This window comes from Bombina bombina, chromosome 6 (genome assembly GCF_027579735.1).
Source record: "Bombina bombina isolate aBomBom1 chromosome 6, aBomBom1.pri, whole genome shotgun sequence".
NCBI lineage: Eukaryota > Metazoa > Chordata > Amphibia > Anura > Bombinatoridae > Bombina > Bombina bombina.
In genome coordinates, this window is record NC_069504.1 from 1,145,775,667 (window position 1) to 1,145,795,207 (window position 19,541).

The following is a 19,541-nucleotide window of genomic DNA, read 5'->3' on the forward strand; positions in this document are numbered from 1 at the left end:
CCTTAGGGCTGCATGACTTTAGGTGCTGACATAAGAGACATGCAGGATACACAGATATGACACAAGGCATCAGATCAGAGCTAACCTTAGGACTGCATGACTTTAGCTACTGACATAAGAGACATGTGGGATACACAGATATGACACAAGGCATCAGATCAGAGCTAACCTTAGGACTGCATGACTTTAGGTACTGACATAAGAGACATGCGGGATACACAGATATGACACAAGGCATCAGATCAGAGCTAACCTTAGGGCTGCACGACTGCTTTAGGTGCAGGAGCTGCGATAAAGTCTGATCCCGGATACTGCTCAGTTCAGCTTGTTGTCTTCTCAGCTTGATAAGCAATAACGTGAGCTCCTCTGGCTGATGCGCAGCATGTGAGAATCAGAATGGGCAAAAGTCATTATTTTTTCCTACATAAAATCTAAACTACTAGTGAAAATAATGACTTCTGCTCTGGAATATGGGCTGGGGGCACATAGCTTGTACAGGGCATTCCCCTGGGTGACATCTAGAAGCAAGCAATAAATCACAGCTAAGGATTGTATTCACAGACCTACTGGCTGGTTCTTCTGAAAATTCCAATACAACAACAAGCCAGCAGCAGATCACTACAGTCAGTCAGTGTGTATTAGACAACAGAGACAGTATTCAAGTACAATAAAATAATAACAGCAAGTTAAGGTGACCTCAGTTTGTGGCAGAGCAAACGTTTCCCAAACTTTAGGGTTCTCGGACAATTAAAGGTAGAAGAATAACCTCTCTCAGCACTAAAGTCTCTAATCAGGTGATAGAGGATTTGCTCTCTGGCGTCACAAGGGCGCAGGAAAACAAGAGGAGAACATCACGCAAAAGGGAATTAACTGGTGTTAAATACTAAAGAGGATGAAGACCCCAGACCAAGAAACACTTGACATTAAGTAAAAAAATACACCTACATTTTATTTAATACTCAGTGAGAGACCCCTCCTCCAGGGGTAACGGACAGTAAACTGACCACTCCCCTCTACCATGTTAGGCAAATATCTGTATCAGAACAGATGTACAGGGAGAGGTCCTGTCAAATACTAACTTGGATAGAAGACAAAATATTGACATTTCTGTATTTTAGTTTTAATTTCTTGTTAATTTTCCTCATCTATTTAACACCAGGTGAGATGAATACAGAACAATGCACACAAAGGACTAGATTAAACAAAAGCAAATACATAGTTATTGAAACATAAGTTAATATTCATTTAATGATGCATCTGCTTCCATCCCCCAGGAAGAAGATTATGCCATTAGAATGATCCCAGAGCCCCTCTGGAACAGGATAGGCCAGGGATATATACTAAGCTATTAAACCCCTTGCTGGAGAATGGTGACCTTATGGGATAACAAACAGAATTCGGGCTTATACAAACGTTTTCCTCTCTGGATAACAAAATATTGACTTTATCTTCTTCAACATGAAGATCTGAAACACCTATTAGATTGTGTGTGTAACAAAGGGCAATGTATTGTTTGTCAACTAAACACCCGGAGGTTTAGATACTCTTCTTTCTGAACTAATAGCTACAATAAAATGTCACAAACCAAAGACAGATTCTGCTCCTAGGCGCTAAAGGATCTTGTACAAGAGCATCAAGAAGCAAAGGCTGGGCCTAGGTGATGCCATCAATCTCTCTCGAGGAAGGATATGAGCTAAAGCTGAAATAATATGGCTTATCCCTACAGTACTAGAGATCGATACTTATTTAACGTTGGACTTCTATGTTGTATAAGCCGAAGTAGACATTTTTTCCAGCCTATAGCAAAGAATGAATTAATCTTACCAATTCTAAATGAAAATGTTAGCTAATGCGAGAGGTAGAGGACAAAGGTGTGTAGAAAACCAACAGTTGCCAAGTGATCGACTAAAAGATAGGCGGAAATAGAGCTCCAGAAAGCGAATAAACAGTAGCGTACTCAACCGCCTAACAGAACAACATAAATTATGCTTACCTGATAATTTTATTTCCATCGAGGGGAGGAGAGTCCACGGCTTCATTCATTACTACTGGGAATTAAGAACCTGGCCACCAGGAAGAGGCAAAGACACCCCAGACAAAGGCTTAAATACCTCTCCCACTCCCCTCATCCCCCAGTCATTCTTCTGAGGGAACAAAGAACAGTAGGAGAAATATTAGGGTATAAATGGTGCCAGAAGAGAATATTAAATTTAGGTCCGCAACGCTGTGGACTCTCCTCCCCTCGATGGAAATAAAATTATCAGGTAAGCATAATTTATGTTTTCCATCTAAATGGGAGGAGAGTCCACGGCTTCATTCATTACTAGTGGGAACATATACCCAAGCTCTAGAGGGCACCACAGCCTGTAGAACCTCCCAAAAACCGCTTCCGCAGAAGCAAAAACATAAAATTTGTAAAACTTAGTGAAGGTATGCAAGGAGGACCAGGTAGCTGCCTTGCAAATCTGCTCCATAGAAGCCTCATTCTTGAAGGCCCAAGATGAAGCTACCACTCTAGTGGAATAAGGCGTAATCCTCTGAGGAGGCTTATGTCCCGCTGTCTCATAGGCCAAGCAGATCAGGCTCCTCATTCAAAAAGACAAAGAAGTAGCAGAAGCCCTCTGACCCCTGCACTTCCCTGAATACACAACAAAAAGAGAGTTGTATTGTCTGAAATCCTTTGTGGCCTGAAGATAAAATTTCAAGGCACGAACGACGTCCAGATTATGAAGTAACCTCTACTTAGGAGAAGAAGGATTAGGACATAAAGAAGGAACGACCATCTCCTGATTGATGTTGCTGTTAGACACCACCTTGGGGAGAAACCCCACACCAGTGCGAAGAACAGTCTTATCCGAATGAAACACCAGATAAGGGGGATCATATTGCAAGGCCGCCAGCTCAAAAACTCTGCGTGCTGATGCAATAGCCAACAGAAAGAGAACCTTCTAAGATATAATTTTTATGTCAAGAGAATGCATAGGTTCAAACGGAACCTTCTGCAAGACCTTAAGTACCAAGTTTAAGCTCCAAGGGGGAGCAGACTGCTTAAAGACAGGCCTGATTCGAGATAGAGCCTGAACAAAGGATTGTATGTCAGGGAGATCAGCGGGTCTCCTGTGTAACATAACAGATAAAGCCGAAATTTGCCCCTTAGGGAACTAGCGGTGAGACCCTTCTCCAATCCTTCTTGCAGAAAGGACTAAATCCTGGATACCCTGACCCTGTGCCAAGGGTAGCCATTAGTCACACACCAGGACAAGTAAGTCCTCCACACTTAATGATAGATGCGACGAGTGACCGGCTTTCTTGCCTGAACCAAAGAGTCAATCACATTTTCCGCAAAACCCCTTTTGGCCAAGACTTCGCGTTCAATCTCCATGCAGTCAGCCTCAGAGAATCGAGATTTTGATGTAGAAAAGGACCCTGTTCCAGCAGATCCCTGCGACAGAGTAACCTCCACGGCGGAGAGGATGACATCCCCACCAGATCCGCGAACCACGTCCTCCTTGGCCACGAAGGAGCAATCAGAATGGAGAATGCTCTCTCCCGCTTTATACGCGCCACTACACGAGGAAGAAGCGGTAATGGAGGGAAAATGTATACTAGACCAAACCCCCAAGGCATCGCCAATGCGTCTATTAGCTCCACCTGGGGGTCCCTCGACCTTGATCCATATCGGGGAAGCTTGCAGTTCAATCTGGACGCCATGAAATCGATCTCCGGCGTCCCCCATCTGAGACAGATCTCCGCAAACACTTCGGGTGAAGAGACCATTCTCCTGGGTGAAAAGTCTGTCTGCTGAGAAAATCCGCCTCCCAGTTGTCCACACTCAGGATGTGGATCGCAGAGAGTGAACAGTTGTGGGTCTCCGCCCACTCCAGTATCTGAGACACCTCCCTCATTGCCAGGGAGCTCCTTGTGCCTCACTGGTGGTTGATATAAGCCACCAAGATAATATTGTCCGTCTGGAACCTGATAAAGCTGAAGTCTCTCAGACGAGGTCACGCCTCCAGAGCGTTGTAGATCGCTCGAAGCTCCAGAATATTTATTGGAAGAAGGGACGCTAAGCAAGACCACTTCCCCTGTGCCATCCTGGCACCCCAAATAGCTCCCCATCCCGCTAGACTCGTGTCCATGGTAATCTCCCAGGACGGTTTCAGGAAGGATGTCCCCATGGGTAGGTGATCTGGGCGAATCCACCAGGAGAGGGAAATCCGAGTCTGCGCATCCATGTGCATCGGCTGCGACAGATCGGAATGATCGCCGTTCCACTATCGTTCAAGGAACGATTTTCCTTGAATTTGGAAAATTAACTCTATGCTTCAGTGCGTTTGTTCAATTATAAAAGATAAGAATAACCAGCAAACAGCCGAAACTCATTTAACGTAATGCACAGGACGGTAATGTCTCTTCAATTCTGAAAGAAACTGATCCTTGTGAAAGTTTGTACCATCCTAAACCAAGGATGATTGAAAACAAACCAAAAAACAGCCACACTTTGTATAACAAAAACCCTTTTTTCAGTATCTTTTTTTAAAAAAAAAGAAAAAAAGGAACATCTTATCTCTGTGTAGAGACAAACCAGTAACAACATAGATATTGCTACAAGACATGGTTATGTATATGAAAAACCAAGGTTTTGCAAGGAACCGCAGAGCCCTGCCTGTGGTTCCTAAATTAAATTGGGCGACCCATGTAAATCATTGTGGAATGGATAGTGTAATAAAATCTACACATACTAACATGTTACTGTCCTGCATTTGCTCTGTCCAAAAACACTTAAGAGAAAAGGACAAATAAACAGTTGAAATACATCTTACTATGTCTTTAAAACATAAAAGGAAAACTATTTTAGTGCAAACAAATATCCCTCCAAATCACGAGGGATGGATTAGCAAACCAACAGTTGAAAAGGCTGTAATAAACTGACACCAAGAAAACGGTACTGTGTCTTTAAATGTTAAAGTAACACCTTAATATTTGAGTGTTAAAAACATTCCAGGTCACTCCAAGTGAAGCAGAAAGACCTTTACAAAAAAGGTGCTTGTGGTTCATAAAGTTATACTGGAAAAGGGTGACCAATGTCACCAGACTCATAACAGTATGTAAAGAAATCCTGCAACAGCATGTTTCATTTATCCACAAGACCTCAAAATACATATTTCCCTTTCAGTATAGGTAATGATCTAAGGCATAAAAGCTGACATGCCAAGAGTCAAAGTACCGCTTACAGGAACTAATATTGAAGGTAGTCCTGTAGTACTCATAACACATGGGGAACAACCCCATCTGTTCCTTTCATATAAGGGGCAAGATGTATGTACTGTTACAAGACGTATGTACTGTTACAAGACGTATGTACTGTTACAAGACGTATGTACTGTTACAAGACGTATGTACTGTTACAAGACGTATGTACTGTTACAAAACGTATGTACTGTTACAAAACGTATGTACTGTTACAAGATGTATGTACTGTTACAAGACGTATGTACTGTTACAAGACGTATGTACTGTTACAAGACGTATGTACTGTTACAAGATGTATGTACTGTTACAAGATGTATGTACTGTTACAAGACGTATGTACTGTTACAAGACGTATGTACTGTTACAAGACGTATGTACTGTTACAAGACGTATGTACTGTTACAAGACGTATGTACTGTTACAAGACGTATGTACTGTTACAAGACGTATGTACTGTTACAAGACGTATGTACTGTTACAAGACGTATGTACTGTTACAAGACATATGTACTGTTACAAGACATATGTACTGTTACAAGACGTATGTACTGTTACAAGACGTATGTACTGTTACAAGACGTATGTACTGTTACAAGACGTATGAACTGTTACAAGACGTATGTACTGTTACAAGACATATGTACTGTTACAAGACGTATGTACTGTTACAAGACGTATGTACTGTTACAAGACGTATGTACTGTTACAAGACGTATGTACTGTTACAAGACGTATGTACCTCCAATTTTAACTATACTTGGAACTTGTGCTACCTGTGATGCCCCGCTGCCCATCGTGACAGAGAAGCCATCATCACACCCCAAAAGCTCTCTACAAAACTCTCTAGACGGCACAAGAGTAACCTCCCAGCTGTATGTTTTTAGAAACACAGCCGAGGAGGTACCATGCGACCCGTCAGAGAATGAGCCAAATAGCGCATACACAATGGCCCTAGCAACGCTCTGCCCATCGTGGGTGTATGCAAATAATTAGTGCGAGGGAAGAATACACAGAGCATCTCTTAGGAAATAAATGGCGCGCACATAATGGCGCTTAAAGCTCCGTCCACTGTGGGCATATCGAGCTCAATCTGTGTGAGGCAAATTTTGCAAAAAACAAAATGGAGCCTCCGGTAGTCCCATGCAGCAGCAAAATAATAAATACTAAAAAGGAAAGGTACCAATTCCGTGTCCCACCTCAGTAAACTCTGCACGAGAGGGACACTGAAATTACCCTGTCAGCTGAGCGCAATGCCCTGTGTAATGGCGCGCATACATGAGCAGGGACAGAGTTAAAAATGCATAATAAATCTCCTAGTCAGTTCCATTGTTATCCCTTGAATAAAAACCATTGGAACATGATGCTTAGATAGGAGTACCCTGTCTGTCAGTCTCTCAAGTAAGGGATGACACAGGGATAAGTAACACGTCACATACCCGTACAGAAATCCTATACCACCCATAAGTAGTAAAAAGGATAAGTAACACGTCACATACCCGTACAGTAATCCTATACCACCCATAAGTAGTAAAAAGGATAAGTAACACGTCACATACCCGTACAGCAATCCTATACCACCCATAAGTAGTAAAAAGGATAAGTAACATGTTACCCGTACAGTAATCCTATACCACCCATAAGTAGTAAAAAGGATAAGTAACACGTCACATACCCGTACAGTAATCCTATACCACCCATAAGTAGTGAAAAAGGATAAGTAGCATGTCACATACCCGTACAGTAATCCTATACCACCCATAAGTAGTGAAAAAGGATAAGTAACACGTCACATACCCGTACAGAAATCCTATACCACCCATAAGTAGTGAAAAAGGATAAGTAACACGTCACATACCCGTACAGCAATCCTATACCACCCATAAGTAGTGAAAAAGGATAAGTAACACGTCACATACCCGTACAGCAATCCTATACCACCCATAAGTAGTGAAAAAGGATAAGTAACACGTCACATACCCGTACAGCAATCCTATACCACCCATAAGTAGTGAAAAAGGATAAGTAACACGTCACATACCCGTACAGCAATCCTATACCACCCATAAGTAGTGAAAAAGGATAAGCAGCATGTCACATACCCGTACAGTAATCCTATACCACCCATAAGTAGTGAAAAAGGATAAGTAACACGTCACATACCCGTACAGCAATCCTATACCACCCATAAGTAGTGAAAAAGGATAAGTAACACGTCACATACCCGTACAGTAATCCTATACCACCCATAAGTAGTGAAAAAGGATAAGTAACACGTCACATACCCGTACAGCAATCCTATACCACCCATAAGTAGTGAAAAAGGATAAGTAACATGTCACATACCCGTACAGCAATCCTATACCACCCATAAGTAGTGAAAAAGGATAAGTAACACGTCACATACCCGTACAGTAATCCTATACCACCAATAAGTAGTGAAAAAGGATAAGTAACACGTCACATACCCGTACAGTAATCCTATACCACCCATAAGTAGTGAAAAAGGATAAGTAGCATGTCACATACCTGTACAGTAATCCTATACCACCCATAAGTAGTGAAAAAGGATAAGTAACACGTCACATACCGTACAGTAATCCTATACCACCCATAAGTAGTGAAAAAGGATAAGTAACACGTCACATACCCGTACAGCAATCCTATACCACCCATAAGTAGTGAAAAAGGATAAGTAACACGTCACATACCGTACAGCAATCCTATACCACCCATAAGTAGTGAAAAAGGATAAGTAACACGTCACATACCGTACAGCAATCCTATACCACCCATAAGTAGTGAAAAAGGATAAACCTCTCCACCGGCTGTCAAAGCATTAATAAGCCGTTTCTGAGGTACAGAACTGCCATTTAAAAGACTTACCCCCATTCCCAGGGATAGTCCACAAATAGAGTGCTAAGCCATTTCTGTATGTCTCTTCTCCAGAAAATAAAGATTAGCACTTACCTTAGACTTTGTCTGCCCGGCAGCAAGGCATCTCACCTGGCTTGTGAAGTTCACATTGGCCTGTGGCAATAAAAAGTACTGAGCATTAACTCCCTCAGACTTTTACAATCAGGGCAACATACATCTATGGGAGGCGCTGTGGAAATGATGTCCCACAAGTTCTCATTGCTTTGAAGCCATCAAATGCTTCTCTTTTTGCACTGAAGAGAGTGATTTGGTCTAGGCTATACCCCAGAACAAAGTAGCACACTGTGGCACTACTTTAAAAATAATAAACACTTGATTGAAGAATCTATAACTAACACCTCACTTTGCCTCTTCCTATCACTAACACAGGCAAAGAGAATGACTGGGGTGGGAGAGAAGGGATAAGCTATATATACAGCTCTGCTGTGGAGCTCTTTGCTTCCTCCTGCTGACCAGGAGGCCTAATCCCATAAGTAAGGATGAAATCCGTGGACTCGTCATATCTTGTAAAAGAAACTATATATATCAAAATTCCAACTGAACTCAGAAATCAACACAGGACTTAGAATTAAACATCAGCCTGTTAAGAGGTATAAGCAAAAGTTCCAACAAATATCTAATACATTTGGAACGTGCATTATTATTTCACACACAAAAACCAAAACAAAGATCTTTTGAATTAAGTTTTGGGCAGTGAAATAAAACTAAAATAGAATTACTGTTTACTGCCTGCTGAGCTCACAATGCGTTGTACCTTTTAGATACAGAGGCCCGGACTGCTGGATGTCTGTACGGTCAGAAGGCATCTGGTAGAAATGACACTTAGTGCTGATATAGTGTTTAGAGCAATGCCTCAGTAAATGAGAATTTACTCATCGATTACAAACCAATTCCCTGGTATCTAGTTGAAACAGGAAATGCTACAGTTGAAAATAATACATCCCACATGTTCTTTACATGAACTTCTGTGCACATATCCATTAACACAGAACCTATAACTGGGTAATGCCCATGAAAGCACCCTTGGAAGACAGTCAAGCAGCCACTGGCTGACACACATGGGTAAGGATGCACCAGTGTGTAGATAGAAAGAGATTGACCTAGTCCTGCCCATCCTGAGGTGAAGAATGTAGCTAGATTTTAGGTGAGGATGGAGGTAGGATGGTAGGGGCAAGTTTTCTGTCCTTTGCTCTTTGAGAAAGGATCTCTGACTTGGTAAGTGTCAACTAGTTCAGCCAAGATAATATAAAAATGGTCAACTAAAGGTACATTCTGAGTATATAAACCTAGAACACAAGAACTCTACATAACTGAATTGTTATATTTTATATTAAAGATCCAGTCTGAGGCCATATAGGGAGAAAGTGTGATACTGATCAGAATCAAACATTTGTTCTTTTTTTGTTAAAAACAATATAGTGAGCAGCTCTCCATGCATAACTAAGATTCCCCTCTAAGGTGCGTAAACTATACATACTGTGTGTGAGTTAGTAGCAGTGCAACATACCGTGTGTGAGTTAGTAGCAGTGTAACATACCGTGTGTGAGTAAGTAGCAGTGCAATATACCGTGTGTGAGTTAGTAGCAGTGTAACATACCGTGTGTGAGTTAGTAGCAGTGTAACATACCGTGTGTGAGTTAGTAGCAGTGTAACATACCGTGTGTGAGTTAGTAGCAGTGTAACATACCGTGTGTTAGTTAGTAGCAGTGCAACATACTGCGTGTGTTAGTTAGTAGCAGTGCAACATACTGTGTGTGTTAGTTAGTAGCAGTGCAACATACTGTGTGTGTTAGTAGCAGTGTAACATACCGTGTGTGAGTTAGTAGCAGTGTAACATACCGTGTGTGAGTTAGTAGCAGTGTAACATATCGTGTGTGAGTTAGTAGCAGTGTAACATACCGTGTGTGAGTTAGTAGCAGTGTAACATACCGTGTGTGAGTTAGTAGAAGTGTAACATACCGTGTGTGAGTTAGTAGCAGTGCAACATACTGTGTGTGAGTTGGTACCAGTGTAACATACTGAGTGTGAATTGGTAGCAGTGTAACAACATACCGTGTGTGAGTTAGTAGCAGTGTAACAACATACTGTGTGTGAATTAGTAGCAGTGTAACATACCGTCTGTGAGTAAGTAGCAGTGCAACATACCGTGTGTGAGTTAGTAGCAGTGTAACATACCGTGTGTGTGTGTGTTAGTAGCAGTGCAACATACCATGTGTGAGTTAGTAGCAGTGTAACATACTGAGTGTGAGTTGGTAGCAGTGTAACAACATACTGTGTGTGAGTTAGCAGCAGTGCAACATACTGAGTGTGAGTTGGTAGCAGTGTAACAACATACTGTGTGTGAGTTGGTAGCAGTGTAACAACATACTGTGTGTGAGTTGGTAGCACTGTAACAACATACTGTGTGTGAGTTAGTAGAAGAGTAACATACCGTGTGTGAGTTAGTAGCAGTGTAACATACCGTGTGCGAGTTAGTAGCAGTGTAATATACTGTGTGTGAGTTAGTAGCAGTGCAACATACCGTGTGTGAGTTAGTAGCAGTGTAACAACATACTGTGTGTGAGTTGGTAGCAGTGTAACAACATACTGTGTGTGAGTTGGTAGTAGTGTAACAACATACCGTGTGTGAGTTGGTAGCAGTGTAACAACATACTGTGTGTGAGTTGGTAGCAGTGTAACAACATACTATGTGTGAGTTGGTAGCAGTGTAACAACATACTGTGTGTGAGTTGGTAGCAGTGTAACAACATACCATGTGTGAGTTGGTAGCAGTGTAACATACTGTGTGTGAGTTGGTAGCAGTGTAAAAAAACATTCATTACTTGTGGGAAAAACAGAACCCGGCCACCAGGAGGAGGCAAAGACACCCCAGCCAAAGGCTTAAATACCTCCCCCACTCCCCTCATTCCCCAGTAATTCTGCCAAGGGAACAAGGAACAGTAGGAGAAATATCAGGGTATAAAAGGTGCCAGAAGAACAACAAAAATTTAGGTTTGCACAACGGAGAAACCGGGCGGGGGCCGTGGACTCTCCTCATACAGAAGGAAAGGAAATGATCTGGTTAGCATAATTTATGTTTTCCTTCTTAATATGAGGAGAGTCCACGGCTTCATTCATTACTTGTGGGAAACATATACCCAAGCTCTAGAGGACACTGAATGAAAAACGGGAGGGTAAAAAGAGGCGGACCCTATTCTGAGGGCACCACAGCCTGCAAAACCTTTCTCCCAAAAGCTGCTTCCGCCGAAGCAAAAAAGTCAAATTTGTAAAATTTTGAAAAGGTATGTAAGGTAGCCGCCCTACAAATCTACTCCATAGAGGCATCATTCTTGAAGACCCAAGACAAAGCCACATCTCTAGTTGAATGAGCCTTAATCCTCTGAGGAGGCTTATGTACCACTGATTCATATGCCAAGCGAATAATGCTCCTCAACCAAAAAGACAGGGAAGTGGAAGAAGCCTTCTGCCCTCCACGCTTCCCAGAATAGACAACAAACTATACATACTGTGTGTGAGTTAGTAGCAGTGCAACATACCGTGTGTGAGTTAGTAGCAGTGTAACATACCGTGTGTGAGTTAGTAGCAGTGTAACATACCGTGTGTTAGTTAGTAGCAGTGCAACATACTGCGTGTGTTAGTTAGTAGCAGTGCAACATACTGTGTGTGTTAGTTAGTAGCAGTGCAACATACTGTGTGTGTTAGTAGCAGTGTAACATACCGTGTGTGAGTTAGTAGCAGTGTAACATACCGTGTGTGAGTTAGTAGCAGTGTAACATACCGTGTGTGAGTTAGTAGCAGTGTAACATACCGTGTGTGAGTTAGTAGCAGTGTAACATACCGTGTGTTAGTTAGTAGCAGTGCGACATACTGCGTGTGTTAGTTAGTAGCAGTGCAACATACTGTGTGTGTTAGTTAGTAGCAGTGCAACATACTGTGTGTGTTAGTAGCAGTGTAACATACCGTGTGTGAGTTAGTAGCAGTGTAACATACCGTGTGTGAGTTAGTAGCAGTGTAACATACCGTGTGTGAGTTAGTAGCAGTGTAACATACCGTGTGTGAGTTAGTAGCAGTGTAACATACCGTGTGTGTGTGTGTTAGTAGCAGTGCAACATACCATGTGTGAGTTAGTAGCAGTGTAACATACTGAGTGTGAGTTGGTAGCAGTGTAACAACATACTGTGTGTGAGTTAGCAGCAGTGCAACATACTGAGTGTGAGTTGGTAGCAGTGTAACAACATACTGTGTGTGAGTTGGTAGCAGTGTAACAACATACTGTGTGTGAGTTGGTAGCACTGTAACAACATACTGTGTGTGAGTTAGTAGAAGAGTAACATACCGTGTGTGAGTTAGTAGCAGTGTAACATACCGTGTGCGAGTTAGTAGCAGTGTAATATACTGTGTGTGAGTTAGTAGCAGTGCAACATACCGTGTGTGAGTTAGTAGCAGTGTAACAACATACTGTGTGTGAGTTGGTAGCAGTGTAACAACATACTGTGTGTGAGTTGGTAGCAGTGTAACAACATACTGTGTGTGAGTTGGTAGTAGTGTAACAACATACCGTGTGTGAGTTGGTAGCAGTGTAACAACATACTGTGTGTGAGTTGGTAGCAGTGTAACAACATACTATGTGTGAGTTGGTAGCAGTGTAACAACATACTGTGTGTGAGTTGGTAGCAGTGTAACAACATACCATGTGTGAGTTGGTAGCAGTGTAACATACTGTGTGTGAGTTGGTAGCAGTGTAAAAAAACATTCATTACTTGTGGGAAAAACAGAACCCGGCCACCAGGAGGAGGCAAAGACACCCCAGCCAAAGGCTTAAATACCTCCCCCACTCCCCTCATTCCCCAGTAATTCTGCCAAGGGAACAAGGAACAGTAGGAGAAATATCAGGGTATAAAAGGTGCCAGAAGAACAACAAAAATTTAGGTTTGCACAACGGAGAAACCGGGCGGGGGCCGTGGACTCTCCTCATACAGAAGGAAAGGAAATGATCTGGTTAGCATAATTTATGTTTTCCTTCTTAATATGAGGAGAGTCCACGGCTTCATTCATTACTTGTGGGAAACATATACCCAAGCTCTAGAGGACACTGAATGAAAAACGGGAGGGTAAAAAGAGGCGGACCCTATTCTGAGGGCACCACAGCCTGCAAAACCTTTCTCCCAAAAGCTGCTTCCGCCGAAGCAAAAAAGTCAAATTTGTAAAATTTTGAAAAGGTATGTAAGGTAGCCGCCCTACAAATCTACTCCATAGAGGCATCATTCTTGAAGACCCAAGACAAAGCCACATCTCTAGTTGAATGAGCCTTAATCCTCTGAGGAGGCTTATGTACCACTGATTCATATGCCAAGCGAATAATGCTCCTCAACCAAAAAGACAGGGAAGTGGAAGAAGCCTTCTGCCCTCCACGCTTCCCAGAATAGACAACAAACTATACATACTGTGTGTGAGTTAGTAGCAGTGCAACATACCGTGTGTGAGTTAGTAGCAGTGTAACATACCGTGTGTGAGTTAGTAGCAGTGTAACATACCGTGTGTTAGTTAGTAGCAGTGCAACATACTGCGTGTGTTAGTTAGTAGCAGTGCAACATACTGTGTGTGTTAGTTAGTAGCAGTGCAACATACTGTGTGTGTTAGTAGCAGTGTAACATACCGTGTGTGAGTTAGTAGCAGTGTAACATACCGTGTGTGAGTTAGTAGCAGTGTAACATACCGTGTGTGAGTTAGTAGCAGTGTAACATACCGTGTGTGAGTTAGTAGCAGTGTAACATACCGTGTGTTAGTTAGTAGCAGTGCGACATACTGCGTGTGTTAGTTAGTAGCAGTGCAACATACTGTGTGTGTTAGTTAGTAGCAGTGCAACATACTGTGTGTGTTAGTAGCAGTGTAACATACCGTGTGTGAGTTAGTAGCAGTGTAACATACCGTGTGTGAGTTAGTAGCAGTGTAACATACCGTGTGTGAGTTAGTAGCAGTGTAACATACCGTGTGTGAGTTAGTAGCAGTGTAACATACCGTGTGTGAGTTAGTTGCAGTGCAACATACTGTGTGTGAGTTGGTACCAGTGTAACATACTGAGTGTGAATTGGTAGCAGTGTAACAACATACCGTGTGTGAGTTAGTAGCAGTGTAACAACATACTGTGTGTGAGTTAGTAGCAGTGTAACATACCGTGTGTGAGTAAGTAGCAGTGCAACATACCGTGTGTGAGTTAGTAGCAGTGTAACATACCGTGTGTGTGTGTTAGTAGCAGTGCAACATACCATGTGTGAGTTAGTAGCAGTGTAACATACTGAGTGTGAGTTGGTAGCAGTGTAACAACATACTGTGTGTGAGTTAGCAGCAGTGCAACATACTGAGTGTGAGTTGGTAGCAGTGTAACAACATACTGTGTGTGAGTTGGTAGCACTGTAACAACATACTGTGTGTGAGTTAGTAGAAGTGTAACATACCGTGTGTGAGTTAGTAGCAGTGTAACATACCGTGTGCGAGTTAGTAGCAGTGTAATATACTGTGTGTGAGTTAGTAGCAGTGCAACATACCGTGTGTGAGTTAGTAGCAGTGTAACAACATACTGTGTGTGAGTTGGTAGCAGTGTAACAACATACTGTGTGTGAGTTGGTAGCAGTGTAACAACATACTGTGTGTGAGTTGGTAGTAGTGTAACAACATACCGTGTGTGAGTTGGTAGCAGTGTAACAACATACTGTGTGTGAGTTGGTAGCAGTGTAACAACATACCGTGTGTGAGTTGGTAGCAGTGTAACAACATACTGTGTGTGAGTTGGTAGCAGTGTAACAACATACTATGTGTGAGTTGGTAGCAGTGTAACAACATACTGTGTGTGAGTTGGTAGCAGTGTAACAACATACCATGTGTGAGTTGGTAGCAGTGTAACATACTGTGTGTGAGTTGGTAGCAGTGTAAAAAAACATTCATTACTTGTGGGAAATACAGAACCCGGCCACCAGGAGGAGGCAAAGACACCCCAGCCAAAGGCTTAAATACCTCCCCCACTCCCCTCATTCCCCAGTAATTCTGTCGAGGGAACAAGGAACAGTAGGAGAAATATCAGGGTATAAAAGGTGCCAGAAGAACAACAAAAATTTAGGTTTGCACAACGGAGAAACCGGGCGGGGGCCGTGGACTCTCCTCATACAGAAGGAAAGGAAATGATCTGGTTAGCATAATTTATGTTTTCCTTCTTAATATGAGGAGAGTCCACGGCTTCATTCATTACTTGTGAGAAACATATACCCAAGCTCTAGAGGACACTGAATGAAAAACGGGAGGGTAAAAAGAGGCGGACCCTATTCTGAGGGCACCACAGCCTGCAAAACCTTTCTCCCAAAAGCTGCTTCCGCCGAAGCAAAAAAGTCAAATTTGTAAAATTTTGAAAAGGTATGTAAGGTAGCCGCCCTACAAATCTACTCCATAGAGGCATCATTCTTGAAGACCCAAGACAAAGCCACATCTCTAGTTGAATGAGCCTTAATCCTCTGAGGAGGCTTATGTACCACTGATTCATATGCCAAGCGAATAATGCTCCTCAACCAAAAAGACAGGGAAGTGGAAGAAGCCTTCTGCCCTCCACGCTTCCCAGAATAGACAACAAACAAGGATGAAGTCTGTCTTAATTCCTTCGTAGCCTGAAGATAGAATTTCAAAGCTTGAACCACATCCAAATTATGAAGTAATCATTCCTTCGAAGGAGGAGGATTGGGACACAAGGAAGGAACCACAATCTCCTGATTTATGTTGCGATCAGACACAACCTTAGGGAGAAAACCCAACCCAGCACGAAGAACAGTCTTATCAGCATGAAAAAACAGGTAAGGAGGCTCACATTGCAAGGACACCATCTCAGAGACTCTGCGTGCCGAAGCAATAGCCAGTAGAAAAAGGACCTTCCACAACAGTAATTTAATGTCAACCGAATGCATAGGCTCAAAAGGAGCCCTCTGCAAAACTTTAAGAACTAGATTTAAGCTCCAAGGAGGAGCGGTAGGTCTAAACACAGGCTTGATTCTAGACAGAGCCTGAACAAAAGACTGTACATTAGGAAGCTCAGCAAGCAACTTGTGCAATAACACAGATAGAGCCGAAATCTGTCTCTTTAAGGAACTAGCGACAAGTGCCTTCTCCAAACCATCTTGGAGAAAGGAAAGAATCCTGGACACCTTGACCTTATGCTAGGGGAAGCCACGCTCTTCACACCAGAATAAGTAGGTCCTCCACACCTTATGATAGATGCGACGGGTGATCGGCTTTCTAGCTTCAATGAGAGTATCAATCACTCTCTCAGAAAAACCTCTCTTGGCTAGGACTAAGCGTTCAATCTCCACACAGTCAGCCTCAGAGAATCTAGATTCTGATGAACAAAGGGACCCTGTTCCAGGAGATCCCTGCGATAAGGTAACCTCCATGGAGGAGATTAAGACATCCCCACCAGGTCCGCGAACCACATCCTTCACGGCCATAGTGGAGCAATTAGAATAGCCGAAGCTTGCTCCTGCTTGATGTGGGCTACTACACGAGGGAGAAGTGGTAACGGTGGAAAAATGTACACTAGGTTGAACCTCCAAGGCACTGCTAATGCATCTATCAGCTCTGCCTGAGGATCCCTGGACCGCGACCTGTATCTGGGTAGCTTGGTATTGAGTCGAGATGCCATGAGATCTATCTCCGGCGTCCCCCATCTATTGCAAATCTCCGCAAACACCTCGGGATGGAGACCATTCCCCGGATGAAACGATTGTCTGCTGAGAAAATCCACTTCCCAGTTGTCCCCACCCGGAATGTGGATCGCTAACAGCGAGCAGTGGCGGGCCTCCGTCCATTCCAGAATCCGAGATACTTCCCTCATTGCTAGGGAGCTCCTCATTCCCCCCTGATGGTTGATGTAAGCCACCGAAATTATATTTTCTGACTGTAATCTGATAAACTGGGACCAACCCAGAAGAGGCCAAGCCTTCACAGCATTGAGAATCGCTTGAAGTTCCAAATGAAGTTCCCACTCCAGAATCCGAGATACTTCCCTCATTGCTAGGGAGCTTCTCGTTCCACCCCGATGGTTGATCTAAGCCACCGAGGTTATATTGTCTGATTGGAATCTGATAAACTAGGGTGAACCCATTAGGGGCCAAGCCTTCAGAACATTGAAGATTGACCAAAGTTCCAGAATGTTAATTGGGAGGGAGCATGTTACGGTACCAACAGGATACCAAGGGTTAATACCAGATGAACAATGTCCTGAATAGGGAATCAGCAATTCACAACCCCAACCAGTTTTCCCCTCAAACATGAGACCAAGCTCCACATTGAGTGTAAAAAACAGAGTGTACTTTATTAAGGGCCATATGCCCAGTATATATGCAGGTCTAACCCCAGATGGGGGGTTGAAAGAATGTTGTACATTAGCTAGAGAGACAACGCTCTTTGACAGGCCACAATAGGATTACATTATTCAAGCAGATAACAATTTAAACAAAAGACATTTGGCTTTTCTTATCACCTAGGCGTCTGCTCTCTTGAGGTGATTAAACAATGGAATGTTTATCACTTAAACGTAATTACAGCACACAATAGCTGAGGCCAGCAAACCTGTCTTTTAGAAAACAGCTTCTCAAAGCTACACAAGGTCAATTCTTTTAGTTCTGACCACAGGGTCTGTCACATTGCTCCCCCCTTGTGGAACACTCCGGCAGACCCGGCTTGACCCTTTGGCAGGTCAACTTGGGGATGACCGGACTAGGAGGTGATAGGCATGTCAGTTTGCCAGGACAATCCATCTGTATTCCCGTTATGAGAGAGAATTCCTGCCCGTATAAATAAGGGTTCAACTTCTTCAGTGCCCAGACCAGGGCTAAATAGTCCTTCAAAATCTCGTCAGCTTCCTTACGAGTTTTTTGTACCTGCTCTTTATAGGTATCCACAATCCCTTCATACTGACATAGGGTGCCCTTGAGTTGCTGCACCTCACTATGAGCCAGCGTCAGCTTCTCCTCCAGTGTCACTAAGTTTGTCTTTAATGTTTCATGTTCCACTCTCAAGCTGGTGTTTTCTGCAGTCTGTCGGTGCAGCTTGTCTAGCAGAGATTCCTGTTCTAAACGTGCTTTTTCCTCTGCACTCCTCTTCTCTCCCGCTAGCACTGTTACATGATTATTTAACGTGACCATTTCATCCTCTACGTGACTCTTCTCCTTCATCAGCGCATTGTAACGGGACTTCCACGTATCAATAGCGGATAGAGATTTACTGAGCTCAGCGTCCTGGGGCTTAGCAGTAGGTGGGTCAGTCTCTGCTGCACGGATCTGGGCACGGGTAGTCACAGGGTTAACATCAGCGGGACCCATGGGAGCATAGGCAGAAACAAGGGGGGCCAAGTTATTTCCAAGGAGAACATCAGCAGGCAAGTCCTTCTTGACCCCCACATTCACAGGTCTAGCGCCCACTCCCCAATCCAAATGTATCCTGGCAACAGGTAGGAGGAACACAGTGCCCCCTGCTACCCTCACAGCCACAGTGTCTCCAGTGTGCTGTTTCTCAGACACCAAGTTCTTTCGAAGCAAGGTCATGGTAGCACCAGTATCCCGTAGACCACTGACCTCCTTCCCATTCACTTTAACCAGTTGCCGGTTATTCCGGTGGGCAGCTTGCACGGGGTCTGCTTCATGTAGGCTGCCCCAGCATTCTTGCGCCTCTACGTAGCGGGCCGCAGGCTGAGGATTACGTGGGATTCCGCCGGCGGGTCTTCTCCAGGACTGTGCTTGGTTCGCTGCGTTTAGGGGACAATCTGGTCTTTTGTGCCCTAGTTGCTTACATCGAAATCACTGAATAGGTTGCGAGTAGCCCCGCAAATTGAACCGGGCTCTCTGAGGGTAGTTCGTGGCCAGAGGCCGTGTGGTATAGCGGTGCGCCGGGGGTTGGTAACTGGCAGCTGCTGGGGTGACTGAGGGTCTGTACTCCACTCTAGCAGGGGGCTTAGGGGTAGCAGTGTCCAGTTTGCAGGCATCCGTATACTCATCTGCCAGGCGAGCAGCTTCATGCAGGGTGGAGGGTTTACGGTCCGGAACCCACTCTCTAACTCCTGCTGATAACTTGTCAAAGCAATGTTCCAACAGGAATAGCTGCAGCACCTCTTCCCCAGATACGGCTTGGCACCCCGCTATCCAGTGAGCTGCTGTGCGGTGCACCTTACATGCCCACTCAACGTAGGAATCACCAGCTAATTTAACAGTGTCCCTGAACCGCCTCCGGTATGCCTCCGGTGTAACCGCATACCTGGAGAGCAGAGCCTCTTTCACAGTATTATAATCCCCGACTTCCTCATCTGGAATGGCCCGAAAAAC

At 43.7% G+C, this 19,541-nt stretch overlaps 1 protein-coding gene across 2 annotated transcripts in view; it reads right to left on the minus strand.

The window, feature by feature from the left end:
* PLEKHA5 (pleckstrin homology domain containing A5) overlaps nt 1–19,541 on the minus strand; it is a 1,264,477-nt gene that overhangs the window by 353,038 nt on the left and 891,898 nt on the right. For both annotated transcript variants that reach the window (XM_053719122.1, XM_053719123.1), the window contains exon 13: nt 254–370. In XM_053719122.1, coding sequence (XP_053575097.1) covers nt 254–370 — 117 coding nt within the window. The remainder of the gene's footprint in view (nt 1–253; nt 371–19,541) is intronic.